Source organism: Cryptomeria japonica, chromosome 2 (assembly GCF_030272615.1).
Source record: "Cryptomeria japonica chromosome 2, Sugi_1.0, whole genome shotgun sequence".
Lineage (NCBI taxonomy): Eukaryota > Viridiplantae > Streptophyta > Pinopsida > Cupressales > Cupressaceae > Cryptomeria > Cryptomeria japonica.
In genome coordinates, this window is record NC_081406.1 from 658,600,883 (window position 1) to 658,620,395 (window position 19,513).

General features: G+C 38.2%; 2 protein-coding genes across 2 annotated transcripts in view; both read left to right on the plus strand.

Annotated features, from left to right (window-relative positions):
• The window catches only part of LOC131873673 (asparagine synthetase [glutamine-hydrolyzing]-like), a 39,016-nt gene extending 37,226 nt beyond the window's left edge, over positions 1 to 1,790 (plus strand). Inside the window, exon 5 of the mRNA XM_059216821.1 lies at positions 1,393 to 1,790. Coding sequence (XP_059072804.1) covers positions 1,393 to 1,493 — 101 coding nt within the window. The 3' untranslated portion in view covers positions 1,494 to 1,790. The remainder of the gene's footprint in view (positions 1 to 1,392) is intronic.
• LOC131034064 (asparagine synthetase [glutamine-hydrolyzing]) lies at positions 1,770 to 19,149 on the plus strand. The gene is given in 9 exon segments (XM_057965413.2): positions 1,770 to 1,930; positions 2,410 to 2,490; positions 2,591 to 2,812; positions 3,132 to 3,266; positions 3,433 to 3,513; positions 17,930 to 17,993; positions 17,996 to 18,015; positions 18,399 to 18,506; positions 18,651 to 19,149. Coding segments are annotated over 9 exon segments (1,095 nt in total). The 5' UTR covers positions 1,770 to 1,786; the 3' UTR covers positions 18,891 to 19,149.
• The last annotated feature ends 364 nt before the right edge of the window (positions 19,150 to 19,513 follow it).

Consider the following 19,513-nt stretch of genomic DNA (forward strand, 5'->3'; position numbering starts at 1 on the left):
TTAGGCATACAATCCAACAAGGCAGTATATTGACTTATGATCTCTCTAACAACATTGCAAGGACTTGGCCCAGATACAAGCCTCAGTACTAACTCAAATATATACTGACTCGGAAATCTTTATTCCAATAACTTTGTTTAGGGATCACAGTCCTAGCAACAGGATAATTCTCTTTTGGTTGAAGTTAACGAGGAAGATACTCAATGAATCCACTCTTCTCTCTCCTTGCCACACCTTTACCATTTACAGATGCTTCAGTTTAAAGAAAAACCAGCCCCCAAATATGGATAGGTCGTAACCAACCTAAAAATAAGCTCAATCTAGATTAGGCAGAATCAACATATTATTACATGGCCCAAAATGTCCTGTCAAGGTTGCAGGAAGATAACAATTGGCATAACGACTTGTCTAGTTCTGTAGCTGTTGCATTGGTGAATGATAGTTGTGGCCAGGTCTGCCGAAGTTATAACAGACCGAGAAGAGAAATGTCAATTTTAGTTTAAGAATATTCTTCTGACTGTTATGTAGCCATCTAATGTAACTCCTACCTTTATGACCAATTCTACTAGCATTAAGAGCCATCATCGGCTGGTGTGCAATAGCTGAATCGTATTTCCAATTCTCCCGAATTCATGAATCACAATTCTAATTTGAGTGCTCAGTTATAGATGATTATTCCATGGGTTCCAGCAGAAGTAATACAACACTAATAATGGAGAATAATGCCTAGGAAAAAATCAATGTAGCAGGTTTCAACAAATTGTAATTTGAAGTTTGAAACTCCGTTGGAACTTAAAGGTCTACTTGGCAAAGAAAATGTAGTAGGTCTACTCAACAAAGAAAATGTAAAAGAAATTTCGAATGCCTCCATTCAAGCACACAATACCCAAAACAAAAGCAAAAACTGCATCAACAAACCAATAAAGACCTACAACACAACAAAATCAAACCAGAAGAAAATCTTTTTTGTTGTGTAGGATAGCATGAGTCCCAAATGCTTCTGCATCATGCAAATTGAAAGAAATGAAAAAGAGACAACAGCCACTCTTACACTATACTGAATCAAAAAATATTGAGGGATAAAAAACACTGAAATGTATTTTATTGATTGCAATTTTTAGCTCTATACTATTGATATCAAAATGATTATTTTCATCACAATATATAATATTGTACAACACTGCAGCACTTATATGCTTTTTTAATTATATGCTGGTTTATGTTTTCTCCAACAACTCTTTTTGTCAAAATGATTCCATATGTAGAAGGAATTTGATTGTTCAATGTTATGGGAACCCTAGATTTGAATCTAGCTGATTTATGCTTTTTCAAATTATCAAGAAAGTATGTGTAGAATTTAATCCAAACTAATTGGTTAAATGATCGGTGCAGGTAGCATACGAAGATGGTCTAACCCTCCATGGTATTCAAAAGAAATACCATCTACTCCCTATGATCCCTTGAAGCTTCGGCAAGCATTTGAGCAATTATAATACCATCCTTTTTAAAGGACTTTAATACTAGATCCTGTTTTACACCATATCATCCATCACACACACAATAGTACTCTGAATGGTTTTGCTTTAATATGGTTTAATTTCTTCCAAGTTGGCCGCACTCCTTCCATGTTGAACTTATGATATGGCCTCATTTCTTATAAAATGGTTTCATAGTATTTGTAGATGAGATCTCCTCCTTTCCCAGGATTTTGTTTGGATTTTTGTGCTGTTATTCAAGCACACTGATTGATGACTCTTATTAGTTACAGGCTGTGATAAAGAGGCTTATGACAGATGTTCCTTTTGGAGTTCTTTTATCAGGGAGCCTAGACTCATCCTTAGTTGCCGCAGTTGGTGTCCGTCATTTGAAAGAGGCCAATATTGCTAAACAGTGGGGAGCACAGCTCCATTCCTTCTCCATCGGTTTAAAGGTTTCCTAATACTCTTCACCGCTTATCCTTTTTTTTTACTAATTTCATTGAATTCTCTTTTTCCCTGACGATTCTCATAATTAGGGCATGGTGAATACCTGTAAAAATAAGGATGGTGGGACTAGAGGAGTCCCGAACAAGAATTAGTAGAGGTAGATTTTAAAACTAGGGGCTCATATTTAGAAGGTCCATTTATAAATAAAATGTTCTGTAGCTGTTTAAGTATTATACAACTTTTCTTTTCTTTTGAACTTTCACGCTTCATAGTTCACACTATGTTGTTTCCCGTGAGTTTTTTGAATTCAGCTGTTTAATATTCAAATTTAATTAGGTAATATTCAGTTTTGCAGACATTTCCAGTCTTTGTGCAGGACCCAACATTAGGCTTCTTTGCTCAGACCAATACTATTAAGCTTGTAGACTTTCAGTGCAGATCAAGAGTATTTGCTTATTTCATTGTTTGGATACATATGATGCAGGATTCCCCTGATTTAATGGCCGCAAAAGAAGTTGCCCAATTTCTGGGCACTATACATCATGAATTTAATTTTTCTGTGCAGGTGAGTTTTAAGATTCAAGGGAAATAATATTCTCTGTTGTGGAATTAAGTGTAAAGCTTACATGGAAATGTTATGCTTCGCTGTCTATACATTAGAACAGGACGGTATTGATGCTATTGAGGATGTCATCTATCACATTGAAACATTTGATGTCACCACTGTGAGAGCAAGCACACCCATGTTCTTAATGGCTCGCAAAATTAAGTCTCTTGGCGTAAAAATGGTTCTCTCTGGGCAAGGAGCAGATGAAATATTTGGAGGCTATTTGTATTTCCACAAGGCTCCAAGTAAAGAAGAGTTCCACCACGAAACATGCCATAAGGTATTATCATTATTGCATAATATTGAGGTTAAATTTTAATCCACTTTACAGTCATCTAAACATCCAATGTAGTGGATGGCCATTTCTATTTTTACTAACAAATGTACGGACAACCCCAACAGATGGCAGATGTCATCTTTTTCCCAGACTCCTCTCCAAAAAACTAAAATAACAAAGAAAGTATCTAGTATTACAAATATATCTTCATGCGAAAACATCCAACCCAAAATCTAGGCTATAGTAATTTTGTTTACTACAGAAGATTTGGACTTATACATGTATTTTTCTTGCTTAAGTATTTCTTTGATATACACTGCAGATCAAAGCCCTTTATCTGTATGATTGCCTGAGGGCAAATAAGGCAACAGCAGCATGGGGTGTGGAAGTCCGTGTGCCTTTTCTAGATAAAGATTTTATTAATGTTGTAATGGGAGTAGATCCGCAGTGGAAGATGGTAAATTGTTAACCTACTTACCCAAGACCAACAATAGTTCAATCTGGAAACAATATATGAAACTGAAAAAACAAAAATTAGAATTAAACATGTACTACAGTGAAAAGCCTGGCCATAACTGTTGAATTCTTTGCATACTTATATATTTTGTAACTGGTGGTTATAGGTGAGACCTGATATTGGGCGAATTGAAAAATGGATTCTTCGCAAAGCTGTTGATGACGAGGAGAATCCTTTTCTCCCAAAGGTTCCTCTATCTTCTCCCATTTATTTTTTGTGCAAACATGCAAGTAATAATAATCAATGAACGGCATCTCATTCAAGAAAATATATCATTCTCATAACTTACTAGATAATGTCTATGAAACTGATCAAATTTACTGCTAAAGCACAGCTAACTCAGAATAAGTGTCAATATATATTAGTATTTTAGATTTATCTATGTTGCCTCTCACAATTTAAAGAAATATTATAGATAGGCACTTACACTATACTGAAATAAAAATCACAAATATCAACCAGCACAGTTGCAGATAGAGCAAAAATAATAATTGACAGTAAAAATTCTCTGTTTATTGACTCAGATCATAAAAACAAATACTGTATGAGATCTAAATCCTACAGCCTGCTGCTGCATACCATACATAAATATCTCCTACATTCTTACGGCTGCATATCTTTTAAAACAATGCATGAAAAGAAAACTAAAAATAAACTGCCGTTGCATATGGTAATTACAAACCAAAAACAGACTCTGAAACTGAAAGTAAACATGTTGATACTCCAAGAATCAAAAAAAATTGTGAAGCATGTTTAATTTTACATTATTTTGACAAGTAGGAGGTATTTTCCACTGTGTATCAAACTATGATATTTATATGCAGTTGAATTTGTTATATTATTTTCTTGAATGTTATGGCAGAATCATTTCTTAAAGAAATTCACTCAAAATTTGAAATGGTATGAGGTAGATTAGCCACTAGTTGAGCATGTTATGTTGACTGGTCTGCTCCTCCTGGGCAACTTTTATTTGGAGCTCTGTCAACCAACCAAATTTTGAAGGTTTTCATTTTTCATTTTTATAAACAAAAAAACGTTTTTATTTATAAACAGAAATAAAACTAGTCAACAGAATTCTAAATGTCAAAGCATCTTATACTTATGGAAACCACTACAAAATTAACATAAAGACGAACTTTGGCTGCAAAATGAATTCCAGCAGAGGACAAGAACCAAATCACCATGAAGCATGAAGTTCGACACAGGTACACCAGATATGAAGGGATCCAGTTTGAGAGCGACACTAACATTAGCAAGCTTGTTTGCTTCAGCATTGATTTTTTCTTCAAATATGTTTGAAATCCACACTAAAAAAGTAGTATTTAGTCAGAGTTTGAATATATGCACACTGTATTCCATATTGGCAGAGTTATACTGATCCTTCAAGACTGCATTTATAATTATCTAAGAGCCTCCAAGGTCTTGTATATATTCTATTCCTTCCTCTTTGACCAAAACTAATCTGGTTTTTAGCACTTGAATTTCTGCAAAGTGTATTTAACCCACTGTAATGTTCCCTCTTTACATAGGATTTAATTATAAATAATAATAATAATAAAATTAAAATACAAAAGGTCCAAGGGGTTGAGCTTAACTGGTTAAAACATTGGGTTCTCACTGTGGAGACCCAAGTTCAACTCCCAATAAGGACATCTAAAATGAATTATAAGTTGTGACTCTTGGCCTTCCATAAAAATGGGGAAGGTCTAGGGTCAATCTAATCAAACATAATAATAATAATAATAATAATTCAAAATACCGTGGCTTCGGCCTATTACCAATCAAAAAAAAAAAAAAAAAAAAAATTAAAATACAAAAGAATAAAAATAAGATTAAACTAGAATATAATAGAATAAAATTAAAATATAATTAAAAAAATAGATATCAGAACCTTAAATAGAAGAGAATTAAAAAATGGCGAGCAAGTTGCGGCAGACAGAGTGCGAAGAGCAGAGGGCAGTATTCGAGGACCGCTCACTGGATGGCGAACCCATGCAGATGGCGCAGGAACATAGCCGGGGTATGTTTGTTGGACTTAGCAGGGGGCAGAGGAAAGAATTTCCGGCAGAAAGGCAGAAAAAATGGCGGATTTTGGATATCGACTCGGACGATCACGGTCCGATTCACAAAATCCGAAGCAGTGAAAAAATTTCAGTAGATATGGATGCTACACCGCAGCCGGTTACCACTGAAGATAACAGCATTCTGGGTCCGGTAACAATCGACTTAATGGATGATGTGGTGGACGAAAAATGCATTTGGGAAGACCTTGCAATTATAGCCCGAATTATTGGTCCAAAGAAACCTAGGCGAAGTATTACCCCTTGGGTGGAGGATAATTGGGGTAAGCATGCTGTGGTAAAATTCCTACCGAAAGGATTTTTTGTGACTATCTTTGCAGAAAAAGAAACAAGGGATCAGATCCTAAACTCGAAGAACTGGTATTTTGATAATTCTCCGCTATACATCCAGCCCTGGACTCCGAACTTTAATCCGTTACAACTCGCAATATACGACTCACTGGTATGGATTAGACTGTTCAATCTCCCAATTGAATATTGGGGGGACCCGTGCCTTGAGAAAATTGGCCGAACTCTTGGAACTTTGTTGGAGATAGATGAGGATATCATTGAAAACGACTCATATGTGTATGCAAGGATGAAAATTGCAGCAGTTAAACAGATCCCGTCCCATTTAAATCTAATAACGGCAAATGGAATTTGGAAACAAAACATTGAAATTGAGAAAGAACTTCATGTTTGTCAAAAATGTGGAAGTAAAACTCATCAAACCAAAAGGTGCAGAATCTTTGTGTGAAGGGCATTTAATAAAGAACATAGGACAGAAGAGAAAGACAAAATGGTCTGGTTAAAGAAAATGAATGATAGGTTCCGGCTGCCTACCGTGTCAAATGAAGCAGTGATGGCTGCTAAGACAAATGATGAACCTATCCCCCAACCCTGTCAGATGGAACCAGAAATGGACAACCCTGACAGAGTTGCTATTCCAAATCAAATTCTGGTCTCTCCGGTGGGATCTCAGACTGTGAACGCCATTGATGACTGCACAGTTGAATCTGACACATGTAATTCAGACCCGGAAGAGGAGGAAGATGTTTTAAACAACCTAGACCCCAAATGCATTAGCCAGTCAGCTAATACCCTCTTGGGCAGAGCAAAAGGGGTTAAAGGCAGGAAAAGCAACAGGCAGATTAGGGAAGAAAAGGCTACAGAAAAAGGCATTGTCAGTGTTTTGAACTTCATGAAGAATTCCAAGGGAGGCAGCCCCTCCCTGGGGCAGAAATGAGAATCACATCATGGAATGTCAGGGGCTTAACTGCCCCTGACAAGAGACACTTGGTCAAAAGATCTTTGGCCAAGCTAGGGTTTGACATGATTTTACTTCAGGAAACAAAATTGAATGGCGATAAGGTGTCTGAATTTATCAAGTATTGCTATAAATGGGAGGGATTGTTTCAAGATGCTAGAGGTACTACTGGAGGTCTTGGTATATTGTGGAACGTTGAGGTCTTTGAGGTGGTTCCAATTGCATCCAATGAGTTTTGGATGGCCTGTAACATTATATGCAAATCGGGAGATATTGGCTTCCCCCTGTTTAACATCTATGGGCCGATTAAGACTAATGATAAGTTAAGAGTTTGGACAGAGATATATGATCAGTTGCAATTATTAGAAAAGCACAAAGTAATATTGGCTGGAGACTTCAATGCTATTTTAGATATTGATGATAAAGGAGGACTCCGAAAGAGCACAAGAGTAATGGAAGACTTCAGGGAATTCATTTTGAACTGTGAGGTGGTAGATGTTATTCCTAGAAACGGTAAGTTCACCTGGACCAACAGAAGGCTTAACTTCTCAAAAATTTCTGAAAGATTGGATCGGTTCTTTGTGGGGGAATGGTGGATTAATGGAAATTTCTCCATCAATACTAACATAATCCCTCAAGCTGGATCGGATCATCTTCCTGTTACTTTGTCTATCAACCATGAGGCTCCCAAAAACAAAAATTACTTCAAGTTTCAGAGCATGTGGTGGAGGGATCCTGATTTCCTTGACCTTCTTAAGTTATGGTGGCTAGAAAGGAACACATTTTCGGGTTCTCCTACTTTCTGCTTTGTTAAGAGATTGCATTATATTAAGAGCAAAATAAGCACTAGAACAAATTCTCATTCAAAAACATGTTCACGGAAAAACTTAGAATTGAGGAAGAATTGGAAGATATCAGTAATAGAGTCATGCTTGCGGGGATGGTCAGGGAAGATTTTCATAATGAAAAACTCCTCAAGGAACAATATGCAGAGTTGCTAAACAGAGAAGAAGTTTATTGGCGACATAAGTCGAGAGCGGTGTGGATAGCAGAGGGTGATCGAAACACAAAGTTTTTTCACGCTTCTTCAAAAGTTAGGAGAAACAAGAATAATATCACTGCAATTTTGGATGATGGAGGGACATTGAGAAGCACTGAGGCGGAATTAGAGCGAGCAGCACTCAACCACTTTGAGAAAATTCTGGGGAGCTACAATCATACATGGGATGCACCTGAAAGTACGCTCTTCGAAATAGTACACAAGTTGATCTCTGTGGAAGAGGTGAAAATGTTATGTGAGCCTTACTCTTTAAAGGAAGTTAAAAGAGCTACGTTTGATCTCCACCCTCACAAGGCCCTGGGTCCGGATGGAATGACCGCTGAATTCTATCAGAAATGTTGGGACTTCCTGGGTTATGATATCTAGATGGTTGTAGAAGAATTTAGGAAAAAAGGGAAGTTTGTAAAAGAAATAAGTAATACAATCATCGCCTTAATTCCCAAAAAGCAGGAGTGCTCCTCAATGCACGATCTCAGGCCCATATCGCTATGCAATACTATATACAAGATTATCTCAAAAGCTATGGCTACCAGACTGAAGAAGATTTTACCTCATCTCATTTCAGAGAATCGGAACGGATTTACTCCTGGGAGAGAGTTAGCAGACAGTATTATTCTTGTGTCTGAAGTCATGCACTCCATACATAAAGAGAAATTAAAAGGTATGATCATAAAGCTTGATGTTGCAAAAGCGTATGATTGGTGTGGCAATTTTTGGTTAAGTTACTTAAATCCTATGGTTTTCCAAATGAGTGGATCGACTGTGTCAGCTTCTGCATTTCTATAGTTAATTTCTCTCTGCTCGTAAATGGGGCGGTTTGTGGCTTCTTCAAAGCAACTAATGGATTGTGGCAAGGGGACCCAATATCCCCTGCTTTATTTGTCATCATGGCAAAAGTTCTTGGGAATCTAATTAAAATGAAGCAAGCGGCCAGGCATTGGAATGGCATCCGAGTCCATAGATTGATAGCACCCATCACACACTCACAATTCGTTGACGACACAATCCTGTTTGGTGAAGCTTTAATGAAGGAAGCCAATAGTATTGTTGAAGTGCTAGATGAATATTCTAAACTGTTGGGTCAAGAAATGAATAAGGATAAATCGCATATTTTCTTTTTCAATACAGGCAGAGTGACTCAAAATCGCATATCGCATCGACTTGGCTTTAATATTGCTGATCTTCCCCTTAAATACCTTGGGATCAGAATTAACACGGGCAGCAGACAGTCCCAAATTTGGGATGATGTCTTTAATTCATGCAAGGTCAAAATGGAGTAATGGAAGAATAGATGGCTCACTCAGGCTGGTAGAATACTAATGATAAAATCAGTGTTAGCGGCGGTTCCAATCTATAGCATGCAATGTTTCCATTTGTCAAACCCAGTTGGTACGAAATTAGACGGATTGTTGAAAAAATTTGTTTGAGATGGAGCTAAGGAGCATAGGAAGATACCTCTAATAAATTGGGATACCATGTGCATGCGGAAAGAGGATGGGGGTGCAGGGCTGAGAAAAATGAATATTCAAAACCTTGCCCTTGGAGCAAAGCTATCTTGGAAGATGTATAAATGCCCCAATAAACTATGGTGCAGAATTTTCTAGAAAAAGTATCTGGACTCTGATGAACCTAATTGAATTTTCACTGCTGCAGACTTAGAAAAGGGCTCCCCCACCTGGAACTTTTTGTGGAAAAGCAGGAATGTCATCATGAATCATATTTCTTGGAGAATTGGCAATGGGTGCAGGGCAAAGTTCTGGAGGGATTCATGGGATGGGGAGTCGCCTCTTTCTGAAAGTTTTGATGATCAAGATTGGATCAATACCATTGAATCTGTTATAGGTGTACAAGTTTCCAATTACTTTGAGGGGGTTGAGCAGCATGGCACGAGGTCGTGGAAACGGATAACTATAGGCAACCTGGAGCAATGTAAAAAACTTGAAGATTTGCTGAGAAATAGAACAATTCTAGCGTCAGATGAGGAAGACAGTCTATTCTGGTGTGTGGCTAAGTCTGGGGAATACAGTGTTAAGTTGGGATATGAAGCCCAGAGGCATAGAGCTATCAATCCGAGCTGGCCTAGCAAGTTGTGCTGGAATAAGTGGGTTATGCCTAAAGCAGAGGCTTTCTTATGGATAGCTCTGAATGGGAGAATTCTCACTGGTGACAGACTAAAAATTATAGGTATTCAGGGACCAAGCTGGTGTGTGTTATGCAACGCAGGGGAAGAATCGGTGGACCATCTACTCTTCAATTGTAAATTTGCTCAAAGGTGTTGGGATTGGTTCATAAATATGGTTAACCTGAGTACAGCCAGAAATGCATCACTAAAAGAATTCATAGTCGCGTGGCCTTTGCTCAATCAGACAAAATGGGGTGTTTTGTGGCTCGTTGGCCCAGCAATGATTGTTTGGACTATCTGGAAAGAAAGAAACAAACGAATATTCAAAGAAGTGTCTAAGCCAATTGAATTAGTCATTGACAACCTCAAGGCAGCCATAGAAGAAGTCATTTGTGGTAAGTCAAGGAATGTCAGGAAATTCAAGTTCAACGATTGGGACTTGGATATGGAAAGGAACTGGTCCTTCAAAAATGCTTTATCCCATTATCCCAAAAGGAAAATCAATAGGAAAGAAGTCAGGTGGGAGAAGCCTCATAGCAATTGGGTAAAACTCAACTTTGATGGGGCCTGCAGAGGCAATCCCGATAAGGCTGGCTACGGAGCAGTTGTTCGGAATGAGGATGGGAATATTTTGTTTGGTACCTACGGATATATTGGCAGCACTACAAATAATGAAGCTGAAATAAGAGCCCTCGAGGCCGGATTATTGCTTTGCAAACAGAAGGGTCTATCGAACATGCAGATTGAGGGCGATTCCCAGATTATCATAAATGGGGTGATTAACTCTAGACTGCTAAACTGGAAATTAGCTAAATGGTTGCCACACATTCAGTCTCTTCTTCAAGCAATTAAGTCATACGAGATATCTCACATCCACAGGGAAGGTAATTGAGTAGCAGATCTTTTTGCAAATCTTGGTGTCAATTCAGAAATAGTAGAAGTGTTAGTGGATCCTAAAGCAATGAGTATGGAGATTACGGATCTGTGCAGAAAAGACTTATTGATAAAGAAATGTGACGGGGTTGGATGATGTTCCTTATAGCAAGGCCTCTGTTTTAGGATAGGTGGCAGAGGTTTCGCTCACTTTGAGCAGGCTAGATTCTCAAAATTGCAGTGCCGGCGGTCCGAGCTCCATGTGATCGACAAAAGAGACGACAGGACAGATACTTGCAGCCTGCGAGATCTTGGTTGATTTGGCATGTGTTGTTCTATGCAGAGTCTTCTAGATTTCAGAGAGTATATTTATTGGCCTTCTTCAAGGTCCGGTTGCATAGTTCTGATAGTGGGCACGCTGGATTGTGGCCTTGCCTATGGCATACTTTGGCAACATCGAGTGTATGAATTATGAAGAAACGCTTGACATTCAGCTCCGCAGCCTGTTCATCACAGAAGAGCATGTTTATGATGCGGTAAAAGGGCTTATGGGAATCACACTTAACTTTGATCGCCACTAGTGTGATGCCACGGTTTATGAGGCGGTTCTTATGCCTTTGGTGGACATCATTGAGTGCAGGGAAAGAGCTGTGGAGATGTTGAACGCGTTTGTCAAGCCCGTTAATGGGAACAGCATCGCCAACGCCATACTAAGCCTACCGGAGAATGAATGGATCAGTATCCTAAAAACCTATTTTCAGCCGGATATGTTTCTGCCCTCTGACTTAGAGGAGGAAGATGAGGAAGTGAAAATGATGGGAGTGATGATTCAGAAGACAGTGAAAAGCGAAGGGAAAAGCGTAGACGAGTAGAGAAGGAAGAGTTGAAGGAGATGATGAGAACTTTCGGGGAGGACGCTTGGGAAGTCTTCAGGTGCGTTGTGCAAAATGGGAACATGGCCCCATTTCGCAGAGTCACAAGTTCAGAGACATGGTGGTTCTCGGCTGGGGCTACTGAAAATGTAACTAATCTTGGAGAGTTTGCTGGGGTCATCATGCAGACCTTCAATGGTGGTGCATAATATGTAGTAGGAATAAGTCTGGCTTTGTCCACTAGTGTGTTTTTATGCTCTAGGATAGATGGATAGTAGTGTTGACTACTGTCTTGCTGTTAGGGTGCGAGGCCTTTTTGTAACCTGTTTTTGAATTAATACAAGGGCGCTATCTCCTTACTGATAGCTCTTATCATTAAAATAGTAAATAAAAATTAAAATATAATTAAAATTTAATGAAGTTTAATGAATGGTCAAAAGGCATGAAATGAAAAGTTGTGACTCCCTCAAAAATGAGATATAAAAGGGAGAAGAGAGCCTCAGTTGAAAGGAGAATGAGGGAGGAAGAAGAAAGAAGGGGATTAATGGAAGTAGAAAGGAATGGGCAGAAACGATGAAGGGTCGTAACTCTTTCAAAGCATGATAATTATTAAAGGTTGTGACCCTTACAAAGGGCAGATATGATGAAGAGGTGTTGTTGAAATATGTAGCTAGAATCGGATTCTAGTTTAAGTTATTTATGTAATCATGGGCAGCATCATGTAATTTGTGTAACTTGTAAAGCATTTTAGGTCTGACCCTAAATGGGCGAACCCCTTGTGCAATTATGTAACTTGTAATTAGGGCCGACCTATATGTAACTTGTAATTAAAGGTCTGATCTTATTCTTGGCGCCAAAATTACAAGGCCGACTATGATCTATTGGAGGCATTAATTCATATATATACAAGATGATTTGTGATCATTCTAACATCAATATAATCAGCGAATTTCCTATCTCTGCAATCAGCAAATAACCGAGGGTTCCTGAATCTGTCTTAAGGCTGGCGAACTTGTATTCCAAGCTGAGCGAACATCCTTCAGTGCTGCCGAATGAAGTTACAGTGACAGCGATCTGCATTTGAAGGATTGTCAAGGTCATAGCATTTCAGATAAGTCTGCCCTAGCATGGGAATGTTGTAATTGTGCTACTGTGTTTGATTTAATATAAACTGAGATAATTGTTGTTGGGTTTTTCACCTCCAAGAGGGAGGTTTTCCTAGGGTACTACTGTGTTATGTGTATTGCGTTTATTGTTTTATGTTCTTTGTTATTAGTCTGATCATAAAATCAACATGTTAGTGTTGGAAATAAGCCACACCCGGACCGACGATGGACTGGTCCAAGAGGGGCCAGTAGCTCAGTGGTAGAGCACTCCAGCAGCGTATGGAAGGTCCTAGGTTCGAGTCCTAGCTGGTCCATGTCTCAACATGGTATCAGAGCCAAGTCCAGGCTAGGTGCCCCAAGCACACGAGAAGTGTGGCTTAAGGGGGGGTGTTGGTGTTGGAAATAAGCCACACCCGGACCGACGATGGACTAGTCCAAGAGGGGCTAGTAGCTCAGTGGTAGAGCACTCCAGCAGCGTATGGAAGGTCCTAGGTTCGAGTCCTAGCTGGTCCATGTCTCAACATGGTATCAGAGCCAAATCCAGGCTAGGTGCCCCAAGCACACGAGAAGTGTGGCTTAAGGGGGGGTGTTGGTGTTGGAAATAAGCCACACCCGGACCGACGATGGACTGGTCCAAGAGGGGCCAGTAGCTCAGTGGTAGAGCACTCCAGCAGCGTATGGAAGGTCCTAGGTTCGAGTCCTAGCTGGTCCATGTCTCAACAGGTGCAACTCTCCCTCACATGGGAAGATGTAAAGGGGAGAAGATTTCATTTGAGGAATACATCCAAGGGAGATCAACTTGGGGAATAGAAAATAAGCATTGTAATGAATAATCAGCAGTGCACATCTGATTTGAATAATATGGCAGCAATGAGGAGACATGACCTGTTTGAATGGATATCTCTTTCCAAAGAGATGTGTCTCCTCAATGAGACATGAAGAGGATCATCATCAAATCTCTCAAGCAGAATCAGATTACAAGCACAGTCAGTAAATAAATACATTTGCCAAGGAAGATTGAAGCATTCAGCATAACAACCCTTCAGTTCAGGATTGACTCATAGAGGTTGAACAGCATATAAACCAAAGTGAATTCATTCTCAGATCAGGTATAAAACGACAGACTGATACTATATCAGATCTGCCTTCCTCAGCACTATCCCTCTTACAATCACTTGTTGTTTATGCATAATTGATATTGCTTAAGTATATGTTCCTATAGAATATAAGATATGCTTGCTTGTCTAAATCCCATCTTGTAGGAAAAGCCTAGGGTGTAAGCAAAAGGGGTTTAAGAAGGCTAAGTGATTAGGCCATCCTAGAGTTAACCATAATGGCTCCCAGGATCAGAGGGCACTTACATAGAAAAGCCAAGGAACCCACTTATGACCTCCACCCAACTCTGCAAGATGGCACTTGTCTTTAGGGAGATGAGACATTGATTGGGAAAGAAGGTACAAGCAAACCACTAAGTAGGCCACCTCAGTGGATGTCCTTATTGACTGCCCGCTGAGGCCAAGAGGGCTTTGGCATTCACTCTGCTCTGGGGCTTAGTGTAGAAATGGCTTCTTGAGGACCCATTATGTCTCTTCCTCCAAACCCTGATATGCTTGAATAATACAAGCATATTGCTTATGTTATAATTGCAGGATTCAAATCCAAGATCACATTATTTAAAGAGGTATTTACTTGGTAAGATGTACCTTAATTTGTTGCAATTGTGATTCTAGGGCAAATTCTAGGTCAAATTAGGAAGGGGACACTACAAATGGTAGCGAAGCGTGAACCTGCCATCTTGTAGGGTAAAGATGAATCAAGGAATTATTCTAGTCAATGAGAAGGAATCTAACAATATGTGCATTCACTTGTATGCTCCGTGTTTGCATATATCCATGTGTATGCTTCGTGTTTGGTTTAGACCTGACATATTTCCAGCATGTCCATCATGTTAGCACCAGTTGACATAATCAAGATAATGAAAGAAACATCACTTGACGTAGAACCTCCAATTTCTAAATTACCTTGGAGTGTATAGAAGAAGCTAATTACATCACAAGAAAGATTAAAAATTCCCAAAGGGTGATTTGGGGGATCCTCATATTGGTAGACGACTTCGTTTGATAAAATTAAAACTGGCATTGCTGGAGGACAAGCAAATTTCAGGAAGGGAGGACTGTCATGTCCCCTTAATTCTCCACACCATCCTTCGATGATTTCAAATATAGGTATTCAGAAAATCGTCTTACTAGTAAGACTTCACATTTTTCTATTCGAAACCAAAATGTTCAGGCAGTAAACAGGGAAAACAATCTAACCCTGTATTGGTGTATGGACAGCGATTTCTTCATTAATCCAACAACCACCTCAGGCAGCAATAACAATAATACAGTTCATATCAAATAATGATAAACTGTCTCTCCTTTCCTTATGATAGCAATTGCCCAAGCCACAATAAAATCAGCAATCAAGTGTTAAGATCTATGTTACCCCGAGTTTCCAGGACGGGGGGACAGGGAAACGGGTTTCCGGGACGGATTTTTTTCCCAGAGTAGGGGATGGCAGTGAGGACAACTATATAAAAAATAGGGAAAATTTAAAATATATAGGGAAATTTTAAATTTTCATATAAAAACATGGACAAAGCATGCTTATATACATTATAAAACCTTAACATATAACGTTTGTGTTAAATAATTTAAATTGAGAGTTTGCATGAGAGTGGAAGTCAAATAAAATAATCAAAATTCAATCATTAATTTTATGGGACAGCCAGAGTACAGGTTTCCGAAAGTTTCCGATTTTCCAGGACAGGTCAAATTATGCCGGAAACGCATCCCCGGGTAACACTGGTTAAGATGCGATTGGAGGGAAGGTTAAGAAATGATTCAATAAGGTTAAGCAAAGCATTAGTTACGAACAATCACCTCTTTTACAAACAATTGTAAGCGTATGAGGGGTTGTGACTTCTACCATCCATGGGAAGATATAAATATCCGATCCAAGCAATCATTAAGTAATCATCATCGGAGAGCAAGACATTTCAGAGTACTAAGCATTGAGCAGATAAAAGGTATCATTTCAGGTTGCACACATAATAAGCCAGCAACCTACGTGTGTACCCAATTCTAGGGTATGATATGTGTATATATATTTATATGGCCTAATAATTAGCATTGATAATTATTAATCTTACAAATGTTAGATATAATCTTCTACCTTGCTGATATGTATATAAATGTTGATATCTTTATTTTTGTTTGTATATAATGTGACACGTGATAATTCCCTTTAGGATTCTCATCCATCGGGTCATCTCATTTTGGAAGGGAGACATGGTACATACTAAGGATTGCATGTAGCTAGGAAGCCACGCCAGTAGAGACACCCCAAGTGGGGAAGGCCGGAGGAAGGTTGTCATCTTGTGCTCCTGGGCTAGGTGGAATGGCTCGAGGTGCCTTGTATGATCTCCCAACTGGTGCTCCGTAATAATGATGAGATGGTTGGATAGAATTTCAGAGGGAATTCCATATGTACATCTTGGATGTTACGATAGTAAATCTGAACTGTGTTTGTTCCATATTGGTTTATATGATTATTTATCTTGTGACACTAACCTGGTTGCAGGCCCTACATCAGGATACTGAGATAACAATTTCTTCAAACCCTAATTGAAGAATTTTAGAACAGATTGGGTTAAGTCCCAGTAGGGGACATTACTTCTATTTTACTCAATATGCACCGAGGAGCACTTATTATGCTCATCTAATACAAGGGTAATCTAGAATGAGCAAGAGGGATTAGCTACATATTAGCCCAATGATTGATCTTAGTTTTCATTGAGTAGAGGAATAGTGTTGAGCTTTGGCTCATTGAAAGAAATAAGAACTCTTAAGTAGGAGGAGGATTGTTCAGGGCTGATTTTGAAACCCAAATTTATAGAAATATGAGCAGCATTCTAATGTGAGTAGCATTCATATTGTTAGTATTCACCAAGCAAACTGTAGCAACAGAGTAGGGCTAAAGGACAAAAGTAAACCTTCAAGCAATTTGAGGAGTGGCCCTTCCTAACAAGATGGTGTCATCTACAAACCTCTGAGCAATTTGAGGAGTGGCTCTTCCTAACAAGATGGTGTCATCAACAAAACCTTCGAGCAATTTAAGGAGTGGCTTTTCCTAATTAGAAGATGTCTACAAATTGGGCATGGTTAAGCTCTTTTCCACCTTGGAAATTGGGAATACCAAGGAGTTTTTGTTGTCAATATAGTTCAAGAGTTCTACTAAGAAGTTATACAGATAAAATATACAAGTAGGGTGAGAGAGATCAGCCTTACTTCAACACTATGGATAGCCTAAAAAATTTGAGGAGCTTAACAGTGTTGAGATTGATTTATGATTTAGCTGATCAAAAGCATTGTCCATGTCCAGCTTTATTGCCATAATCTTTCTGTTATCCTGTTTGCTAGAATGGATAGCATCTTGAGTAAGGATGATGCCTTCTGAGATGTCTGAAAGGAACACAGCCCATTTGTTCTTCAGATATGAGGGAGGGAATTATGGTATGTGCTCAACCTTAACCTAAAAAGTCTAGTAATTATATTTGTCTAGTAAGTCTAGCAAGGAGAAAGAAACAGCTACAGCAGCAGATGGCAGCAGCCCTAGCACAACGCAAAACAGTCCTCCCAAAATCTAACTTGGACAAGGTCTTAAGGTTAAGGATTTATGGTATGTGCTCAACCTAAAAATTTTAATTAAATCATTTACTTCATGCGTAAGGCTGTTTAGAAAGCATTTTTTAAAGAAATTTTCAACACAAAGAAAACAAGTACTATAAGGTTGTTTGGTGAACTACATTAATTCATGACCTCTGATCAGTTATTTATTTATGAATAATGTATATTTATATTAATTTCTAAAATGAAATATAATAGATATCAATTCACCCAAAATATGGACGGAATGAAATCATTCTCTGAAAATCACACCCACAAAGATTTAAACAAGAAATTTTAAGTAAAACACATAAAAGCAGTCAAGTCAAGCCAGCAATCTCTAAAAACTTAAAAAGTAAAACGCTTTTACCCAGCAATCTTTTTTGGTTGTCTCTTGCAATTACTTCCCAACAATTAACATTTTTCCAAAGATTAGATCCTCTACATTAATGGAAGGATGCATCAACAATAAAATTTGTTTATATATAATGGTACAAATCTTACTATTAGAGGGTTTCGATGCTTGTTTTGCAGCATATCTTGTATAGACAAAACGAGCAATTCAGTGATGGAGTTGGTTATAATTGGATAGACGGCCTTAAGAGCATGCAGCTATACAGGTGTTTTCGTTCACTCTCTTCAACTCTTTATCATTCAAAATATATTTACATTGGAAAACCTTCAATTTTTTAAATTAATGCCAACAGTTGTTTATATCTATCAGTATTAAATGTTTAATTGGGTAAGTTATCAATTCATACCCCTACGAGACAATGTTTATACTGAACAAAAATGACACTGCTGATAAAATCTAAATAGTTTAAACAAGTTTTTCTACTGTGCTATTTCTGATTGATGCAATTTGGGTTAACATTTGCAACAGCCATCGTAGACACTTTGCTTTTCATTCTCTTTTCAGAAGGCGGTGATTTAGTGTCTTCCCCAGTGTCTCGAAGTATTCAATGGTTAAAAGATAATGAAATATCTGTATTGTGGCTATCAGATTACAGATGCAATGATGACAAATGCAAAATATGTTTACCCTGATAATACTCCACCAACAAAAGAAGCATACTTTTATAGGATGATATTTGAAAGATTTTTCCCTCAGGTAAGAATCGATTTGGTATGAATTTTTTAGATTCTCTACTGTTTTTAGGCTGATCATATTCAAGGTGGTCATTTACACATCAAGCTGGTCTCTATGATTTATGATGTGCTACTAAACTATAAAGTTTGCAACTGGGTATTGCAGAATGCTGCACACATGACAGTTCCAGCAGGGCCAAGTGTGGCTTGCTCTACTGCCAAGGCCATAGAGTGGGATGTAGCATGGTCCAATAATCTTGATCCCTCGGGCAGGGCTGCTTTAGGTGTTCATCTCCCCCATAATCACAAAAATAATGCACAAGTAAAACTGTCATCTGATACTGATAATTTTAGTAAAACTAACAACCACACTGGTGAAATTAGACAAGAATTTGTCAGGAGTTAGATCTTAGTGTATCTGCTCACTCGCCTTGAGAGCAACATTCCAACTATTTGATGACAAAGGATCAAGGAAAATTGTACAGTTTTAGCTACATAGAGAGAGAGGCTTTTTTTAGCTTCATTGACGTGTAATATAATATTCAGATTGAAGTTATAGGAGAATACGATGCAGCTTATGATATAAAATTGGAAATTCATTCCCAGCAGAAGCGCCCTTCTATTTGGCATTTGTGATATCAGTGAAAAGTTTCTAATAAAAGTTGTGAAAATAAGCAAAAGTTTTACAAAAGTTTCATACTCTTTTTGGTAATGAAAGTACAATCGATAGACTCTTCACATACCAAGTTGTTGGTAGTGACAAATTTCTTCCTTAGGAGGAGCTTTGCCTGATTGCATTTAGAATGATTAATGACAAAGTTCTTAGCTACAATGGCTTTTTTTTGTGAATTTTACAAAATCTTTTGAGAGGATGATGATAGATTGTCTTGAATTGTTTAGTACTTATTTTTTAGGTTCAATATTTCACTAAGGAAACATCAAGTTCATACATAAAGCTGATTATTCAGAGTCAATTTGCAATTAGATGTCTATAATCCTTTTGAATATTTCCCACAAAATCATTGCCAA